Source organism: Oxyura jamaicensis, chromosome 8 (genome assembly GCF_011077185.1).
Source record: "Oxyura jamaicensis isolate SHBP4307 breed ruddy duck chromosome 8, BPBGC_Ojam_1.0, whole genome shotgun sequence".
Taxonomy (NCBI): Eukaryota; Metazoa; Chordata; class Aves; order Anseriformes; family Anatidae; genus Oxyura; species Oxyura jamaicensis.
The window spans coordinates 9,927,152-9,947,774 of NC_048900.1; the positions used below are offsets into that span (position 1 = coordinate 9,927,152).

General features: G+C 38.6%; 1 protein-coding gene across 1 annotated transcript in view; it reads left to right on the forward strand.

Moving 5' to 3' along the window:
- Nucleotides 1-20,623, forward strand: part of KIFAP3 (kinesin associated protein 3) — a 66,275-nt gene that overhangs the window by 22,976 nt on the left and 22,676 nt on the right. The window contains exons 11-17 of the mRNA XM_035332604.1: nt 3,345-3,445; nt 7,849-7,957; nt 8,882-8,994; nt 9,942-10,107; nt 10,318-10,443; nt 10,829-10,927; nt 12,349-12,434. Coding sequence (XP_035188495.1) covers nt 3,345-3,445; nt 7,849-7,957; nt 8,882-8,994; nt 9,942-10,107; nt 10,318-10,443; nt 10,829-10,927; nt 12,349-12,434 — 800 coding nt within the window. The remainder of the gene's footprint in view (nt 1-3,344; nt 3,446-7,848; nt 7,958-8,881; nt 8,995-9,941; nt 10,108-10,317; nt 10,444-10,828; nt 10,928-12,348; nt 12,435-20,623) is intronic.

Genomic DNA, 20,623 nt, shown 5'->3' on the forward strand with positions numbered 1-20,623 from the left:
CTTTCTTGCAGTGTCTGCTTTTTCATGTGTGGCCTTCAGCTGTGGTCACAAATAGCAAAAAAGGTATCGTTTCTATGCTTTGGAAAGTTGTTCTTCGGCCAGGTACTAGGCAGGGTTTGAAATTTTTGCAGCCGTGTTTCTAAGCAATGACTGACCTATGGCTTTATTCATCATTGTTCAGATGAGTGTAAAACAAAACAAAAAGGTGATTTTGATACTGGCATGTTCAAGTCATAGTCAATAGCTGCCAGTTTATATTTTTGGGAATGAAGCCTCAGTGCAACAGGATGGCATTTGGCGTATTGGTGGATTTTTTCAGTCTGTCACTTCCTACCTTTTTACACCATCATTAGCCTGCAAGATGATGCTTAGTGTTCATAGCATTGCAGCTGTTGAATCTGTTCTCTTCCTAATTTTAGACAAAGTAGTTATGCACAGTTTCCAATCAAGTTTCCAATAGGCTCTATGCTTCCTAATTAAGCACGATATTAAAAATTTGCTTTAAATCATTGTGACTGTGCTAAAGAACAAGCACCTCTTGATTTTCCTGAAGCATCTGGTTCTTTGGATCATGAGTTGCCACAGTTTTACATGAGAACTGATAGAAGTGGGACGTTTCTACTTTTTTTTTTTTTCACTCAAGTGCTTCCACGGGGAAATTTAGGACGGACAAACTTCTGGAAATCAGCCTGAAATGCTGTACCTTCTGTGAAATTAAAAGGGAAACAAAACTTAAAGAAAAGGAATATACTATTAAAGCCTTAAACGCTGGTTCAGTTGCGCACTTTTAAGTTTAGTTGTATAGTTTATTTTCATCTCCAAGTTAGTAGAACTATTTTTTTTCCCTGTTCATTCACAATTGAAAAGGGCTTTCTTACTATGCCTGTGAGCTTCCCCTCTCTGTTCCCTGAGTTGCCGGTAGGAACAAGGGAATTCCGGGATGATGGGTCAGTTATCTGTGGAGCAAGAAAATTGAAATTTGGCTCTTCTTTTTGAAACTATAGCTGTCTTTTCCTTCTGTGTGTCATGAAATCTTCCATATGGAACATGCTTTGGGAAACTGATTTGGTGAGTGAGTTAATTCAGAAAAAATAAATTGATTTGAGTTTTATGTGTTTTTCACACTTTGGGTTGAGTGCCTAGGTCTTTTTGATCATTTTTGGCAATCCAGAAACAGAAGCAGTGCTGTCACTGTGTGATAGCCGCAATATTCTTTGGGCATCAGAAATGATACTGCAACACAGGGGATCTTTGAAAAAAGGGGAAAGAAAGAAGAGTGCATAGTGTCTTTCCCCCGAAAAACAGAAGGCTTTGGCTGCTACTGTAGCTGTCTCATTTTCAAATAAGCTAGTAATATTAACAAATACCAGGAAATAAACTATGGTTGCTACAGAATGTAAGGATTTACCTTAACTGATGCTTTATCTTAGCACAAATGCAATTTGCAAAAATAAGGATGGTGTGGAAAAAAACTTGAAGGGTAGAGGTTAAGCAAGTATAAAGTAGCATCATTGTCGTTGGCTGCCTGCCAGTTCATACCCACTGAAGATCTGGCCCAACTTCCCTCTAGTCTGTTTTCCATGTTACTGGGGAGCCGACTTTCCTCCTTATTCTGGTTTACCTTTTACTTCACATAGTGTTTCCTGCATTACCCAGTGAAGTGTAATCGTAATTTGAGTCTTGATGTTTGAGTCTTACATGCAGGCATGGAAAGAAGTGTTAAGAGCAGTATAAACAGCTTTTCCCAAGCCCCATGAAATTTGAGGGCATAATTTACTATTAAAATCTTTATATTTGCTTAGGAGAAGCCTTTAGCTGTATGCATAGTAAAGCGTTCTTCTTTTTCCCCATGCAATTGTTGGATTTACAATGTCACTACAAGTTGATAGGTAGGTAAGATGACCAGTCACCAGAGAAGCACAAAAGACAGTAAACACTTCATTTTGTTTGCTTAAAACAGAATTTGTATGCTTTAGCATATGCTTTAGTATAGTCTTTGCTTTTATTTTAATAATAGCCTGATCAGCTTTCAAAGTTGGTCATTATTTCCCTAGCTGAGAAATTTGTGGAAGGTTGAGATAAAAGTTGTGGGGTTTTTTTGTTACCTCTCCCCCTCCCCTCAGTAGGTGATATGCCAGAAAGATCCAAAAGGTCAGCTCTGTTTTTAGGAAAAGAATACTTCAGGAAAGAATACTTCACTGTTGTATAGCAACTGCCAGAACAGTTTCATGGGTTTTTCTGGTAATTCAATTTTGAAAAAAGACACAAAATGTGCGTTCTCAGGGTAAAGGCATCGTATCCTTGCTGCTTAAAGGAAATTCCAGTTCCCAATGATGTATGCAGATGAAAAATTTGACTGGGTTGGTTGCTGTTTGAGATCTTGATGCTTTGCCAAAGCGTGAGAGAGATGGTCCAACTTAAGTATAAGTGGGAGGTAAGATATTTCTGAGCTGTACGAGACCTGTGAATTAATTCTGAGTTGGTGACCTTATTGCATACTGGCCTTACTAATATAAACATTCAGTTGTATGTGTTATCCCATATATAGCCAGTATCCCGCTAATGCGGGGCTAGAGGGGAGCTCAAGACAGTGCTCAGTCCAAATCTCAGCAGAGTCAGGACCAGGCATATCTATGTTTTTCTTAGGAAGCATTTATGCATTTGCCTAAGCTGTTTTTATAGTCTTCCTGTTAAATACTTCATAGCCTACTCATGTAAGTTGCTTCGATTTTTTTTTTTTTTCTTTAGAATCTTCGGTAAGCATTAATGTGCAAATAAAATATACTGTTTGCTTTGAAATTTATGAAACACAAGGCACCCACAGTTTAGGATAATAAAACAATCAACGTGTGATTTACGTGAAGGGCACTGGTTTCCTTCTACGACACTTTTTAGAGCACTAGTCTAGTTCTTATTTATCTCTGTGGCATTGATGCGTTCTTTGGTATTTCACTTTGAGACAAGCTTATCGTTTCAACAGGAATATCCACAGCTAAATCAGCATTAGATTTGGTATTTAATTCCCTAGCTGGGATGTGATGAAGGCTTTCTCTGGATGGTCCATCATTATTAAGTGTTCCTTTCAGAAAATATATTCTTTGCAAAGCATTAAGGAAATGTTTTGAGGTCCTGGGAAGAGGAGGAGTAGTTGGCATTGCCTTTGTTCCCTCTTTGCACAAAGACATTCACTTGGATGTGCCAGACAAGACCTTTTCATAAATGTTGCATTTTTGTTTTAAATTTTCCCTCCCTTAGTTTGGGTTTTTCTGCTTTTCATTCCTCCCTTAAATGTTTATAGTACTTAAAATGTAAATCTTGTTAATAAGGATTTTTTTTCCTTCTAGCAAATGAAAACTACAAACAAGTAGCCATGTGCATTCTGTATCACATAAGCATGGACGATCGCTTTAAATCGATGTTTGCCTACACAGACTGCATCCCGCAGGTATGTGCTTTGTCTGATGAGGTGTCAAGACGCATCTCTGTGTGCACATCTTTTCCTCACTTATAGCAGAGCTCGCACTGACACCCACAGGTGAGAATGGGAACAGGCGTGACGCTGCTGAGTCAGTGAGCCACCTACTCTTCAGGCAGTCTGTTCTTGCTGTGTTTTGATGGTCCCTAGAAAAAGGATGGGTGACAGATATTTGTCAGTACTGCTGAGCCTTGAGCTACATCGAATTGGTGAAAAATACAGGGGACCTGAACAATTTCTGTGGAAGACTGGGAATACTTGAAACAGATGAAAACTTGTGTGTAGGAGATCCTTAGGGAACCTCGTGGAAAGTATTTCCTTTACTGTTTTAGAAGCTATTCTTTTCTGATCCCATTGGGTATCAAAATTTCAGTGTCTCCTGTGTTACAGGATATGAACTGGAAACCAGCCAAGCAGTGTTGCATTGCTGCATGACAATTCCTTTTCCAACTGCAGGCGTGTACAACAGTTGGAGACATGAGGGCTGTAGAGGGCTCTTCGCTGATCTTTCAGACTACACTTTTTCATAACTTTTTGTCTCCAGTCATAGTCTCTGACCCATGCACAAACACTGATGTTTTTAGGGAGATATTTTATGTGTACTTTCTTGATTATGGGTTGTAGCATGTTTTTTAACAAACACTGAATCATCTCTTACCAGTCTCTCTCAGTCCTGATGAGGCTTGGAGCCGAGAAAGCCTAAGTTGCATAAATGTAGAAAGCTCTCTGGTAGCTCTTTCAGAATTGCACCATGGTATCTTCTTTCCTGCCAAACATGTTTTTAACATCAAATACATCTCGAATGGGAAGTTGCCATGGAAAAATTTCAGAATGTTTCTGGTCATTATTTCATGACAAAAATTGTGATGTTTTTCCAAATACAGGAAGGTTTTGGAGAAAAGAGGGGAGAACTGGTGGGAATAATTAGTGTATGTTACCAAACGTTCTTGCAAACATCCTACTGGCTACATTTTCTGTCACAGAAGTAAGTTTGTGAAGACATTTGCATGATAAAAGGGACCTGCTTTGTTCTGAAGTCACCTGCCAAACGAATTCACTGGTGTTTCAGGGCTCACTTATGATGTGCTTTTGGGGAATCTTGGCTTGCATCTTAGATCCCCAGTGTCAAACATAAGGAGGGGTGGATCTTCAGTGAAATCATACACTGAGCTTTAGTAAACATCATTGTTCTGATGGGCAGTGGCTGCTCAAAGTAGTGTTTGTAGGGCTTTATCCAGAGCCTACTGGAACAGGAAACAAATCCACTGCCTTAATTGGACTTCGGATAAAACTACGAAATTTGAAAAATACCTATGGCTATTGATTCTTTAGTGGCTGATGTAATATACAGGTGATATCTGAAGGCTGTTCAAAAAGGACAAGCTGGACAGCTAGAGATTTTATTGATCAATGTTAAAAGTTAGGACAGTTATTAAGGAAAACAGGCAGCAGAAAACATGGAAGTATATATTGCATCAAGAGAAAAAAATTACCTTTTTAAAGGACTCCCTGCTATCTGATTCTACCCTGGAAAACTGAATTCTCTCTTCAATAATAGTGCATGCCCTTCAGTGGCTTTGTCCCCTTTTGAGGAAGGGTGTACATCTAAACTGGCAAATGCTCGATAACGAATTTTTAGCCATCGTAGAAAATCCATCCCCTGTTGTCATTTTGAACATGTGAGGTGCTTGAGGAGGGCTTTTGCATGCTGTCCCAGGTAAACATCCTTGAAGGAGTTAGTGGGTGCTATTCTAGTAACAGTTAAAAGTGAGTATTAACAGTTCATTCTTGTTTAGACCTCAGCAATGCGTGTTTTGTTTAAATAGGTGCAAATGCCAACCAGATGCTTATAAAAGCATTTATTGGTAATAACCTGGCCAATCAAAGGGCATGGTTAGGCAGTGATGTCATGGTGATATTTAATATTTTACCGCAGAGCAGTGTGCAAGGTTCTCTGCAGCTACCCACATGTTTTCCACCACAGTTGTCCTGTTTGGCCCCTCTTTGATCTATAAGCTTCTTTTCAGCTTAATGCTGGTAAACGTCCTCTCTTGACAGCACCCTTTGCTCCTGTCCGCCATTATCTGCTGAAGTTCAGAAACCAGAGCATCACTTCAAACAGCAGAGTTAGGGAGTAGCCGGTCAGAAGAGATTCCTGAGGCATGCAGTTCTGGCATAATCATTCAAAGATGTTTGAGCTGGGCTCGGGGAGGGGGTTGGACAGAGGTGTATGTGAGCAGAAAGCTGTGGGGGTTGGCCTCTGGTCACTGGTAAATAAGTGAAGGCAGGTGCCAGAGAGTCTAGACACAGTGATTTCAGTCCTGGTCTGTGGTATCTGATACTCAATATGGGACTTGTCTGATTGAACACTACTGCCTCTTCATTGCACATGCTGCAGTCTTTTTACTGCCTTCCTGTTAAATCAGTAAAAGATGACAATGGACATAGTAAAAGCAGAACAAATTTAATTTTAATATTTCCTATTTGGCAGCAATTACTCTTCCTTTTGAAGTGGCACAAGAAGCAATCAAATTAAATGAAGACATAATGGGAAACATGGAGCTCGTACGAAACTATTATTTTAAAATTTGAACAGCTTTAATTGAAACTGGATATATTTTTCCTTTTTATAGAGAAGTAGCTCAGTAATTAACAGTGTAATCCCTTGTTAAACATCTAATTTCCACAGATTGGTATTGTGTAAGTAACGAGAATGTTTCCCTTCAAATTGTTTGAAGGGTTTTAAAAATCTCTTTTTAAAGGTTTTGTAACAGAAGAGTTGCAGGGGGTGACTTTTGAATGCTCATGTTCTACTTGTTAAGTGGCAACTTTCTTCTCTGGTTAATCCGGTCTTATGTGATTGTCAGGCTTACGGATTTAATAAACTAGAGGTTTTATAAGTTCTTAAAACAGCATAAGGAAATCTGATTCTACCTTCTTAAGAAAGGGAGGAAGAAATCAGTTATGGCTTTTAAATCAGTACGTGAAAATCTCGGGGAAAAAAATGATTAATAACTGGTAACCGAAATATGTATGGCTTTATTTGGGGTCTGTTTGGAATGTGACAGCTTGCTTTCTGGTGATACGTAAACACTGAATTGCTGCACAAAAATACTTGGGACTGAAATTCCTGCTATCCTATTGCTCCTGTTTTTATTTCTTTCTCTAAATAGGTTGTTTACCCACTTTCTCTAGTGTTTAATGCATTACAAACTGTCTTGCCACCAGGGGGCAAGCACACAAATACATAATCGTTCGTTGCATTTTTCTTCCTGTGCCCCTCTTAGGGAAAAGCTGAGATAAATAAATTTTATTTTGTCTCACTTATCTTTAGGTTCGGTTGTTTCTACTTCTAGTAATCTCAGTCTTGTCATCGCACTGCTGTGCATTGTAAACTTGATGTGTCTTATGAACTGAGTAGGGTTTCAGGAGCAAGCAGGGTGATATCCTACAGCCCCTCGGTAGGGAAGCAGTGCAACTTGCCTGCTCTGCGGTTGGAAACAAAGAAATGAAACGGATGTAGAGTCATGTTCATATATTCAATATGCCATTTCAAAAAATGTTCATATTGAACGAAACAATTCTAGATAGCCTGAGATATAATGGACAATACAGGCTCCAGGTGTATAAAATGAGGACGATCTATAAGCTATTTGGCTGAAGAATCATCTGGGAGTTCGCAGTCAGAACAGTATTATAGGCAATTGTCTGATTATGTTAACCTAGGTCATTTCTTCCTGTTACCAAACAAAACAAAACAAAAAAACCAACACAGGATTACTGCTGAGAAGTCCTAGATATATGACAATGTTCTTCTATAGGAATTAAAGGTGCAGAGCTACAGCATGTTGTTTCAGATGCAACATGTTTTACCTATGAACAGAGTAATCTGAAAGCAAAACAGAAGTAGAATTATTCTGCAATTAAGTATCTGTTTAGAGTCATGATTTTATTAAACAACTGGGCATTATTCTGAATTTATATGGAATTAACTTGTTTCTGTATTAAATCTACCTAACCTTTGAAAACAAATTTATCCATTCACAAGTTTAACTAAAAATAGAGAAAAAAAAAAAAACAACAATGACACAAGGACAAATAAAAAAAAAAAAAACCTTTAGTGTCAGCAATAAAATGTAACTAACCCAAGTTATTTTAAGGTGATGAGTGACTGCCAATTTTGGCACTCTGTACATGCATTGTTATCCCCAAATAATGGAACCATACGTCTTGTGCCCTTGACTTTTATAACTTCACTGTGCCTGTAGAAATGCTGAATATTTAAAAATAAATACTGTACTTGACATCTTAATACTGTTCTTCTAATGCTTTGGAAAGATTAATGGCTTAAATGTGCTTGTATTTCTTGGTAGTTAATGAAGATGCTCTTTGAGTGTCCTGATGAGCGAGTTGACCTGGAACTTATTTCTTTCTGTATTAATCTTGCTGCTAACAAAAGAAACGTGCAACTTATCTGTGAAGGTAAACATATTCAGATTTTACTGTTTTTTTGTGTATATATGTATAAAACAATATATAGCTGTTTATAAATGTATATATATTTTCTAAAAAATGAAACTTTTGGGTAAGATTGCAGTCAAATGACTACATCCTCCCCAAAATTGTTCTTGCTGGCAAGAGTGAAACCAAGTAGCCACACATGCCCATGTCTCTCATGTATGCATGAAGTTCTATAAAATATACTGATGACGTTACTCTAGGAAAATATGGATGCATGAAGAGATCAAGGTTTCGTTCATCCTGACGCCTAAAATCCACCTCCAGCTAATCGGTGTTTAATCTGCCACTACCATCTTTTCATTTTTTTTTTACTTGAGCTTCTCTGACATTCTGGTACTTTAAGTGGCATAGGTAGGTGTCTGCATTTTGTTCCGTACCTCTCTACCTTGCTCATTAAGTTTCATTATTTTAATTCTAGCAGCTTTAAGTGGCAAATTATTATTTAGTAGCTCTAATTTTAATTTGTGCTCAAATTTTTTACTGTGGACTACTGTAAATAATTTATTAGACTTTAAAAGGGAAAAAAATGAATTAATGGATTTTGAGACTAGTAATCCAACTTCAGAGTTCTCTGCGTAGCTCTGTAGAAGGGGGAGATCCAATTTTATATTAAAGGAAAAAAAAATCAAGTTGTAGCAGTTACTAGATAGGCTAGGTGATCTTCTAGAAACATAACATTAACAGTGCAACTTGCCCTGTGCAATCACGTACTGCAGATCTGCGTGTCTGTGTGCATTCCCACACACCGTTCTATGTAACTGGTACATAATCTTGTAATCACGTTTTTCTTTTTAAAATTTTGGGTTTTTGCTTTTCTGCTGTTTTGATAGGCCAGTATACTTCTCAGCTGTATTCGGAGGGCTTCCTAAGTGTTTTTCTTTTCAGGAAATGGTTTGAAAATGCTAATGAAACGGGCTTTGAAATTTAAGGACCCATTGTTGATGAAGATGATCAGGAATATTTCACAACATGATGGGCCAACTAAAAACCTGTTTATTGTAAGTATTGTCTGTTTCCTAATGTGATCTCTTATTCTTCCTACCTGCAAAGTCTGGCTTTGGAGAGCTGCTGTATTATGGCTTTGCAGATGCCCTGTTTGATTTTTCTTGTCTGTTATGGGCTGATTAGTATTTGTTTTGTTTTAGGAGGGTATCTCAGTTGATAAATCAGGATTTGGTTTTCTTACTACAGGGAAAACACATCCTAAGCTCTATTCAATAAAACCCTGTTCCAAAAGGAACGGAAAGCAAAAAAATTGCTGGGGTACATGCCATATTACTGGTTGTTCTAAATATCTGCTTTCACAGTTTGAATGCAAAATAAGTTTTTTTTCACTGGGCCAATTGGTTTGTATGAATGGATATTCTAACAATTTTGAGTTCTTATTATTCAGTTAATCATGTAAAGTGGCCTTTTTTTTTAAAAAAAAAAAAAAGGGGGGGGGGGCAACATTGTTATTGTGGAAATTAAGTGTACTGTTAAAATAAGAATTCAATATCAAATTGTCTTAAAGCTCTATGGAATTAATAAGTGAAATTTGTGGCTCTTCTCTGTTTGAAAACCTTGTAGTCATTTCTTTAAAGGCTTTGGGGAAGAAGGCATTGTTGTTGTCTTTAACAAAGTATGGTGTTCACATTGTTCATTCGTTTATTTTCTAATAGTTTTCTCAAACTTCGTTAGTGTGTGCAGTAGTAGCTTCTTTTGGAACACCTGAACAAATGATTCACATCTCCTGAAAGTGAAAGGACTGAGAGGAAGAATGCCGACGTGCTTGGATTGTGTTTTTCAACTGAAAGTGAATCTGCTTTATTAGCCCTTGCTTCAAGAGAAGACTCTCCTTTAGCTTTCTTTGGAGAACTAGTTTTGATTTGACCAAGTGGTGGGTCCTTCAGAACCCCAGATAGTTTGCCTCTAATATGTTATCTGTCTGCTGTGTTTTCATTAGGATTATGTTGGTGACTTAGCAGCTCAAATATCAAATGATGAAGAGGAAGAATTTGTGATTGAATGCCTGGGAACACTTGCAAATTTGACCTTACCAGATCTGGACTGGGAACTTGTGCTGAAAGAGTACAAACTTGTTCCATACCTCAAGGATAAACTGAAACCAGGTCTGTACAAAGGTTGATTTGTCTTTCAAAGTAGTCTCTCAAAGAGTACTTACCGAGTGCTCTTTCAGAGTAGAGCATATTTACCTCTAACTTGTGGTTGTTTGGGGAAGCGTAATACTGAAAAACAGAATTGTATATACAAACAAAAATACAACTGCCAGAAGACTAAGGGTTTCTAAGAGGTAATGCTTTCTGGCTTTTGTCTTCCAGGTTCTGCAGAGGATGACCTCGTTTTGGAAGTAGTGATAATGATTGGAACGGTTTCTATGGATGATTCTTGTGCTGCTCTACTGGCCAAGTCTGGAATCATTCCTGCGCTCATTGAGCTTCTAAATGGTATTTTGTCTTGTCCTTCGTAGACGTTTAGTTGCCATAGCTGTGCTGTACCAAATGCTCCATTCATTTTCTCTTGCAAGACAGGGCTAAGTGTTTTGTATATAAAATAAGGAGCAATTGCTCCATTATTGTTAAAGAGATGTTTACCTAGAGGTTTTGGATTTGTTTTTTTAATACCTCCACAGCTCTTGCTGCAGTCTGCAAACCTTTCTATTTGACTGGAACAGGGAAAGAGGCATGCAGTTTGTACTGTCAGGTGATGAAGTCTCATGCGTACCACTGAACTGTCTAGCTGACATGTAAGAGCTGGGCTTTCTCTAAGCATCAAGAACTTCTACTTGTGAGATCTTAAATTGTGGTTTGTTTGTTTTTTTTTCCCTTGCAGCTCAGCAGGAAGATGATGAGTTTGTCTGCCAGATCATCTATGTCTTTTATCAGATGGTCTTCCACCAAGCCACCAGAGATGTCATTATCAAGGAAACACGTATCTTTTTAATGGCCAAACATCTAGAATCACAGCAGCTAACTTACTGATGTTTGGCCCATAAAACTCTTGTCCCAGAGGTCTTGGTAAATGGTTTATTTCAGTTGAAGGAAAAATCCACACAGCCTAGGCATGTGGAAGGGCTGCAGGATGAATAGTACAGATTAAAATTTGGTTCGCTTTGAAACAGGGCGGATGTGTCATTGGACTAGATCCTTTGTTTCTTGTCCTACCTGAATTATTCTGTGACTTGTTTTGCCAATCATAGGCCATAGAAAAACTAACTTAGAACACAGATAAGCTTCTTTCTCTGCACTCTCATATGTATATGTTGCATAGTTTGAAGTACATTAAAGTACTTCAGTAGCATTCTTTCTTGCATCACTCTGGATACCATAAATAATGCCTACTCTGCATTTTTTATCCACTGTACCATTCTTCAAATTTTATGCTTAGCATAAGTCTCCTAGCTTCTTCCTGCTATCTAGACTTTGATTTCTGTTCCTGGCTTTCCTCCTTCTCCTTTTTTCACCTGACTGTTGTGCCTAAATCTGTTCGTTGGTTTCCTCATGTCATGGATCTGTTCAGCTTTTGATATGGTACTTGTAACTCCTATTCAGTTTTTACTTCTTATTCTTTTAATCGCTTTTGATGTTGAGCTTACTCAAGTGATCTGAAAGCTGTGGAAGGAGGCACTGTTTGTCTCTGTGGTTCTTACATGAACGTTAAGTTTTACTGAAACATGAAGAGTAGGTTGATTGGGACCCTTGTAGGGACAACAGATTCATGATTACTTTGCTAACAACATAAGGGCTACCTATTAATGTCTTGTCTTCTGTTGGGCCGTGTGGAATATCTGAAAAGCTCATTTGGGTGTTCTTTGTCCCCTGTTTGGACTCCCAAGTGCCTGGTTTTTAAAGAAGAAAATGTTGTTTATATCTGTAATGCACCAGCATTCAAGTAACACTTTTCTCATTCAGTTTGAACAAGTCTGGTAATAATTTTATAATTTGCACCTGACTTTGTGTTTTATTTTGAGACAAGTACACTGGAATATTTTTTGAGAGAGGGGAATACCTTAAAGATTACGAAAGTAACATTCTCAAAAGATTAAATTATTCCACAGAAATGGACTAACACATGTTAGTCAAAAAGACACGGGTGCATGGATTTCCCCTAGCAGATCAGAATATATTTCCTTTGTAAGGGGCAAGTAATTTTTCTTCACAACTTTTGAAGGATATTTGTATATCTTAAAATGTGATTAAAAAAAACAAAAAAAAAAAACTAGTGGTGGGAAGGCTGCTGAACTTCAAATGTGATAGAAAATTCCTCGCTACAGTTTGTTACGAAATTTGCAGTTGGAGGAAGGCAAGGCTGTGCAAAAGACATAGCCTGTATCCTTAACAGTTTCTTTCCAGAAGCTCCGGCATATCTTATAGACCTGATGCATGATAAAAATGCTGAGATACGCAAAGTTTGTGACAACACTCTGGATATTATAGCGGTAGGTCTGATTTTTCTCATCTGCCCTTCAAGAACCATTTTACGTGACATAATTCTGAAATAATAACTATATACCAATAACTTGCACTTGTAAATTAAAAATATTTTTTCACGTGCAGCTTCCTAATCACGTAGGAAAAAGATGAATTTTCACAGGTCAATAACAATCATCATTCCAGGCTGTGTACCAAACTTCTAAAAAGTGCATATATACTTCAAAAAGTCATACCTAACTATATGAAAAAAAAAAATCATGCTTAAGTGTTTAAAGTACACTTACAGTTAACTATTCATTACAAACACTTCTAAATAATGCTTTCTTACTTAACTTACTTAAAGAACATTAAAATTAATCACAGCGCAGAAGTATGCCAACCTTTCATTGTCTTCGTTTTCCAAACAAAAGGCTCTTGTTACCCAGCAGCTTTTATTCAGTTTTTCTACAGTGCTTGGTGCCAATATTTTTTTGAAAAGAAAATGTGGGAGGTGATCCCAAAGCTGACTTTTCTGTTGGGGGATCAGGCACTATAACATAGAAGTTTTTAATACCGTCTTCAACTATTGGATAGATTTCCTTTTTAGCTAACTACCCATTGATCAGAATAAACTTTCAGAACAGTTGTTTTGTATTGAACTTACCTTGAGGGGAAAAAAAAAAAAAAAAAGAATGAGTTCTGAAGTGCTATTGCTGTATTAACTTTTATACCACGTGTAGTCTACTTCTGGGGATCCTTGACTCTAGAAGATTTAATATTTCCTGTGGTGTTTTCCACTAAAGTAAAAACATTGATGCAGATTCCATGTAAAAGTTATTTTGCTGCTAAAATTCCTCCTTGCCTGTTTAATTGGATTGACTTATATTAACAAAAATAATCTGGCTTTTAGAAGTGTTTTAGGACTGTATGGACTGTACGTCATTTGGATATAGAGTAGCCCTCATGAAATTAAATCTTATAGACAAAGAGTTTAACTGTGAGTCAAGAATAATAATAAAATATTTGACTACTGTAATGCTTTTCCTATCAGCCACCTAGTTTCTTCTTCAATGGGATCATGCATATTGCAGCTTGTTCTCTGAAAGGTTTTATTTGAGACCTAAATTGTGGTCTGCATGGTACTATAATCTTTTGTATTTTTCTGTTCATTAGTAATACCTCTTAATTTAATATTCTTCTAAAGCAAAAAGCAAAATGACATTTTCTGTGGTGGAATTCTTGTTATCCATCTCTGCTTTGCTTCACAGAGTTATGGAATAACTATCATGACCCACTAGTGAGTGGCAGAGCTGCCACTGGCGTTCATTAAGAGCACAATTTCAACTAAGATGAATTTGCACTTAATACTTATTTCTGATGGGTTTTATGTTCAGCTTATCAAGATCAATCACTTCCAGAGACATCTCCAGTTGGAATAGAAATTCTTTATCCACTGGGTGAGGCTGGACACTGGCAAGTGTTTCCAACACTTCTTATTTTCCCTTGGAGCCAGTGCAGTTTCTAGGTGTCTGAGGGGCTGTTAAGTTCATAAAGGGAAACTTTCTAGTACATTCTAGTTAGTAGTATTATCCTATTATGCTAGGAGTTAGTAGAGCCTATTATGTTAGTAGTTACGTTACTAGATCCTATTATGTTAGTAGTGTTATACAGTGACATGTATTTTATAGAGTCCAGAAGAATAAGTATATTGCTTCACATTCAACGCTGACTTCTGAGTAAAATCTACTTGGCTTCTTTGCCTTTCCTCCCTGAGAAGGGGTAATCTTTATATTGCACATTAAAAAAAAAAGTATTATAACAGTAGATGGAGAGGGCATTTATGAACTTGCAAGAAGCACTGGACAGGGCATCCAGGGACTTGGGAAAAGAATAAGGTGAGGAAACGATCTGATACTGCTGATACTGGGAGCAGGGGAGGTGCCATCAGGCACATGCTGGGAGTATTTCATACAGCAGTAAACTATTGTGGAGCAGTGCCACACAGAATTATGTTCTTGGCATGTTAGAGGTACTTTTCTGTGAAGGTCTTTGCAGCTTTATCATCTAGCTGTTGGATTAGAAGTTGCCTAAACCATAACTAACACCATGCCTGTGCAGGGAACAGAAGGTACAATGCACCCTCTTCTCTGGAAGATAGAAAGCAGTCAAGTAGTGGTTCTCTCTTGGTATGTGACAGGCTGGTTTTACACCATCTTCCAGTACAAAAAAAAATCACAGGCAATGAAGGTGACATATTCCAGATGGTGATTGGGGAACATATGAAACAAAAATTATCAAAACCTGAGGGTTTGGTAGGTGTTCTACCATTTAGCTCCGGCAGTAGGGTAAAGTAGCCTGTAAACACAGACGCTCGATTGTGTGGCAGTTTTATGTTGCCAGTGCCTTCTGAGGTGTCTGAACAGACATCTCTAGGATTGTTGAAATTTCTTATCAGTGCTAAATCCACAACAATAAAAACTGAAGTTTGCAGTCTTGTTGTTCTGTACATGCTGACAGAGTTAGTTCCTCTGATGATGGAAATCAGAAAGTAAATGATGGAGAAGAGAGATTTTAAAGTAATTTCTTGGGGAAGACAAATGCTTCTTTCACTCATCAATAAGCTCTATATAGTGTGATTGAAATAACACTGAAGAAAATCAGATGCCTTATAAGCCTTAGGGGAGATATGCTTTCTGTAGTAAAGTAATTGTCACAGAAATTATGGAAATGTTACACTGGTGATGATTTGTTTAATATAGCTTGGCTGGACTCTGCCATTGATGAACTGAAACAGATGTGTTGCTTTCACATAGTGTGTTCTGGGGAGTCTTGGCTTTGCACTGGTAGATGCAGGATACTGCTTTTGTCTGTGTTGATAGTTTAGGAGAGCTTCAGTTTTGTGTCATGTGCTGAGTCTTAACACCAAGCAGCTAGTTCAGTGTGTTTGTACACCTAAAGCTGGACAGGTCCCATGGCTCAGTTGAAAGCCTGGAATCAACACTTGTTGTAGGATTCTCAGGCAAATGAAGTCCTCTTTTCCTTTGATTCAGTAGCCTGGCCATCTGCTCTTGATGCTTGTGAAAGAAATGTCAGCTTAGGAAGGTTTTATTTTGTTCACTTCAGACAGCATTACCATGAGCTGAGGGAATTATTAATGTCTCATCTTTCTCATCCTCTGTTCCTAGCTCTCTCTTATTGCTGTTAAATATTTTTTTCTCGTTTTTTCAAAGGATGTTTAATTAACCATAGCCAGATCTTATAGGCTTTGGTCTAATGATGCTTTCCACTCCCCAGTTTTCCCCCATTTTCCTATCCAGTGTTTTTTTATAGCTTTGAATCCAGGTCCAGTGCACCATCTTGTTTCCCGTATGATATGTAGGGGACCATCATGGTTTTTGCAGAAGCAAAAGGATAGCTACAGCACTATGTGATTTAGGAACGTCCTCGCGCTTAAGGTGAGGCTTTTTTTCTAGCCCTCGTTGTTTTTCCCAAGTATCTGTAATGAAAGCCAAATAGCCTTTTTCATATGGAAGGTTGTGTTGTTGAATGGCTTGCATCTTTCTGTATTAGCCGAGTGCCCAACGCAAATCCTCCACGTTGGGAATGCTGGAAGCTCACATAAGAATTAGGAAATGTGCTGTGAACCCTCAGTGCTCTGGGATGTGGGGCCAGCTGTGTGAGATGTTGACCAGCTCTCTCAAAATCAAGGAAGAGCAGACCATAGGGATTTGGTGTGGGCTTTATGTTAATTGTCAGTGTGCTCTGAAAATAGATAACCTTTGACTCCACTTGGTGTCCTCCATCTATGAAGAGTGCTATACTTACTCCAGGAAAAGAGGTTCTATCTTTGTTGAGACTCCCTATGTCTGTGGTGTCTTGTTCCCCTGTTACCTTCTAACAGTCCTGAATGCAGAGAGGTGGGCAGAAAACAGCTAGGGTGTGAGGCTGCAGGCTGAACTGTTGACATGTGTTTTCACTGGTCAGCTCCTGCGTTGTGAAATATGAAATCATTCCACTTTGGTGCCAGTACCTTTTTGTGGCAAAGAGTATGCATCCAGCAGGAAAGACTCTACCTGGACTAGAAGAACAGCCACACTATGAGGGGCCTTGGATAGGGAAGGTGGGCTCTGATTCTTTGTCTCCACATGAACCTATCCTAAGGGTTACCTTCTAGCGTTGGTGCTTGCTCTGTGGAGTAGAAAAACTAGGAAGGTGAGCCAAACCGGTGGTCTCTGTTACTTCCATAACAACTGGCCAACGAGATACCTTAAATTTCTCTAAGGAAAAAAAACCTCTCTTAACTATTGACAATGTAGGAACCCTGTAGCAAGTGTGCTTTTTACGGAGGCACCTAAATTTAGGAGGCATGAATGCTTGTTCTTTTTTCTACCTTGACTTTAATTTCATATCATAGGTTTCTACTAGTTTCCCATCAGAATATATTTAGTGATGAGCCTGATTGCAGAGAAGTGACTGAGTTTTATGGGTGTAAGTGGCAGTAGGATCTTTTTTTTTGACCTGTGAATGAATTGTCCTCTGGTGCTACTTACCCCAAGGTAGGTGTCATAGACACCTGCAGAAGGTGATCCATAACATCTGTTTCTATCTGTGGTTTATAGAGGCACATAGTTCAAATTACATGCCTAACTTTTGGCTAGCTAGACAAGATAAATCTTTCCTTAACTAAAAAAATGTTTAATTTAAACTTTCATGTAAACTGTGTATTTTAAGGATGGTTAAATAATGAAGAATATAACATATCACTTTACCAGCTATGGCCTTAAACATAATGAGCATTCAACTTACTGTATAGCAGTTTTAGTTTAGTATGAGGAATCGCATCAAATGAACCCTATTACAGACCCAATTAAAGGGCAACCACATTAAAGTGAAAAGGAAAATCTGTTTTTCATCAGCTGTGAGAGAACACAAAGCAGATCTGTGTAGCTCTATGTTATCCTATAGTGTGTTAATCAGATACAAGGTGTGACGGAAGCCAGTGACAAAGGGGACCCCTGATAGGGAACAGACACGCTCTGATAATAGGCCAGTTAACGCTTCATAATATTTCAATGGTTCAGTAGTAAACAAAGTTGGAAGTAGAACTTCAAAAAGGATGGCACATTCCTCTCAGAGTCGAACCATACATCTTCTATGACACTTTAGGATTTATGGAAACCGAATGTTAAAAACGGTGATGTCAGGGAGCTCCAAAGAAAATAAAATCAACGTTCAGGATTCCTCCTTTTATGTTACTGGCCGTGCTGTATTTGAGGGGGGGGGGGGTTGTGGAGTGGAGAATAGGCACATTCCGTCCACTGCTTTTCCAGTGGGCTAACATTTAAAAACGCTGGAGGGCACAAACCTGTGTTTGTGTCTCTGTGATTAGTTTTCTGTTTTCATTTTTGCAGGAATTCCTTAGTTTAAAGAAGGTGAACTTCATATTTTAAATATATATAAAATATGATTATTGGAAATCTCCTTGTGTTTTAGGGAATCGTTTTGCCCTACGTTTCTTTAATTTGGGTTCTTTAATTTGGTTTCTTTGTGCCTTTTGGCTGTAGTCCTGCATTTACAGCTTTTCTTCCATTCTGATGTTATTCCATTAATCACTTGCCCAGTGGTGTTTCTGCACATTTCTATGGAAAATCTACAGGCATACCCTTGATCTCGCAGTACTGAAATGAACTTTTCTGTGCTGAGGTTATGTAAATTGTTCTAGATTACTGCAAATCATCCTCCTCTAGGATTGCTGCCAGAATGAAACTCTTGACATAACTGATCGTTGATCTGATTCTGGTGTGGTCACATTTTTGTTTTTACTGCTCATTCATGGTGAAATGCAAGTTACTAACTTAATAAAATAGACAAACAGTTTGATAACTTGTGATTTATAGATAGTGTGAAACCATGTTCAGTCTCGTAACCAGTAATTTGCCAGTCTGTTGCTTATGCTGTCTTCTGAAAACTTAGATCAATAATTGAGGTGAAATACCTGAGGGTTTGGAGCCTCTTAATATCAGATGGGAAACATCAAATACATAGAAGTTCTCTGCTCTCTTGTTGCTGTCTAAAGAAGAACAAACAAGCAAAAATAGTTAGGGTCTGAGAAATGTTAACTGATTTTTGAAGGATTGAAGGATAAGAAGTTCGTGTCTGTCTGTGGCAAATGTCCAGCTGGTTCAGACGGTGATGTTGGGCAAGTGAGATTCATTCGAGGCTGTAACTTTTGGGAGGGTTGACGTGTTTTCAAAGTGCACTTATGATAAATATGAATGAGGGATTTTGCTACTGGCTTTTTCTTCTTTTGGGAACTTTTAAAAGTAAACAAGGTAATGTGAAAGGAATTCAGCTTTCCCACAGACTTGTCTAATTTGCTGTTTGTTAAGTTTGTTTATTTCCCCCCACTGCTTTGCAATCATGATTTCTGGGAATAGCTTTCTTAAGGCTCCAGTCCGATCTCTGGCAGTCACAAGGTGTTTCTTTAAAGCCTGTGAGCGATTCATGACTGCTGAGGGTTGATAGCCCACACTTTAGCTCTGGCAGATGCAGCAAAGTAGATGTTTCCAAGATGCTAGTCAGATATCATTATTAAAACTCCTGCCCTTTCATTTTTTTTATGGGTTATTTTATAAATCTCAGCGATGGACCCGCCTTTCCAAGGGGACTGTTTTGTACCGTAACTTCTAGCCTTTCCTTTCAGTTCGGGGGAGTTCTTTTTTTCTTGAGGAGTTCTTTTTCCTAACAGTGTAAGGTGTAGGGTTGGTTTGTCTGTCTTCCTCCCTAAGGGTGCTGCATTACTGGATGGTTGACAGGAACTTGGAATTTTGCTGGAGGCCAGCAGGGACTGGGAACCTTTATAGATCCTGCAGATGATGCTTGCTCTGTGCACAGAAGCTATGCAAGACACTAGGTGTCGAACAGAACTGCTTGTGTGCCAGAATGGTGCAGAAAGGAGTTAAAAGTGTCTCGTAATTGCTGCTGTTCAGGGGTGGAATCTGAGAAATTCACAATAATGCCCCAGACTGATCAGAGCCCCACGTTTGCAGGTGCTTGCATGGATGTCCCATCCAAAATGAGTTTACATTCTGCTTTAAGCCAGGAGAAAAACCTTGCTATTCCTCCAAGTAAAGTGTAGTTTAAAAACCTGCTGCCATAGAATAATGGTTTGTGGTTGTGCAATGCAACGTGATTCCCCATGAAATCTTGGAGGCTCCAGATAGACTCGTTGGCAATGCTAGAGAATCCTCTGCCAGAATGACTGAACCAGCTGGTTTTTGCATTACCAGTCAGAAGGGTGGAAAAGGCACAGGATAGGGAGCATTACCTATGTAGGGTTAACAGCAGCGAAGACAAGGTAGCTTCGCTATTATGTTCAAAGCTCAAGTTTAGCCGCAGGGGTTTTCGGAGGTTTAACCTGAGCTATGAAGCCAACTTACTCTGTCTTCACTACTGGTTTTTGACCTCGAGTTGTAGACAGATCAGCTTTTGCATGTCTAGCTGGAGCAGTTTAAGAAATTACCACTTCAGCAGCCAAGACATTGTCACTAATTGTGTGAACGCTCTTCCTCCCCTTCTGGGCTTAAGTAAAGTGGATTTTAAAAACCTTAAACTACTCCAACTGGATCTCCAAGGAAAGTCTGTCTAGATCATTTCTTAACTCTCAAGATGGTTAACATATGATTTTCAGTTTTGTTTCCTTCCTAGTTAGGTTAGAAGACAGTGAAGCAGATACACTGGGACTTGCTTCATAGGGATATTTCCTCCCACAAATAGGAACCACTTTTTGGTTATGGATGCTGCTCTTGGTCACAGTCCTTTGATTAAAAAAGTAACAGCCATTGTGCATTATTTGTCGATCTTCCCAAATTGATAACATCTGCAGTCTTCATATGTTCATGAGTTCCTATAGTTAGCTGTGTCCTACTTTTCCAGTCATACTGAAAAATGTGAGTATTATGGGGTCTGTGATTGCTCAGTAGTAATCAACAGCCCATAGAGTCTGGTCTGCTTAGAGGAGCCTTCCCTTCTAACCAGCTGATTGCACGGTGACCATTGGCAATGTCATTTCCTTCTGGTACGCCTTTATACTCAATATCACATTATTAGAGTGCAGTCGGGCTGTAATCCAGGCTGAAATGTCATGCCTGCCTTTTGTTTCTGCAGTGGCCTGTGCTTATATCCTGTTTCCCTCAGCACTCTGGAGACGTTCTTC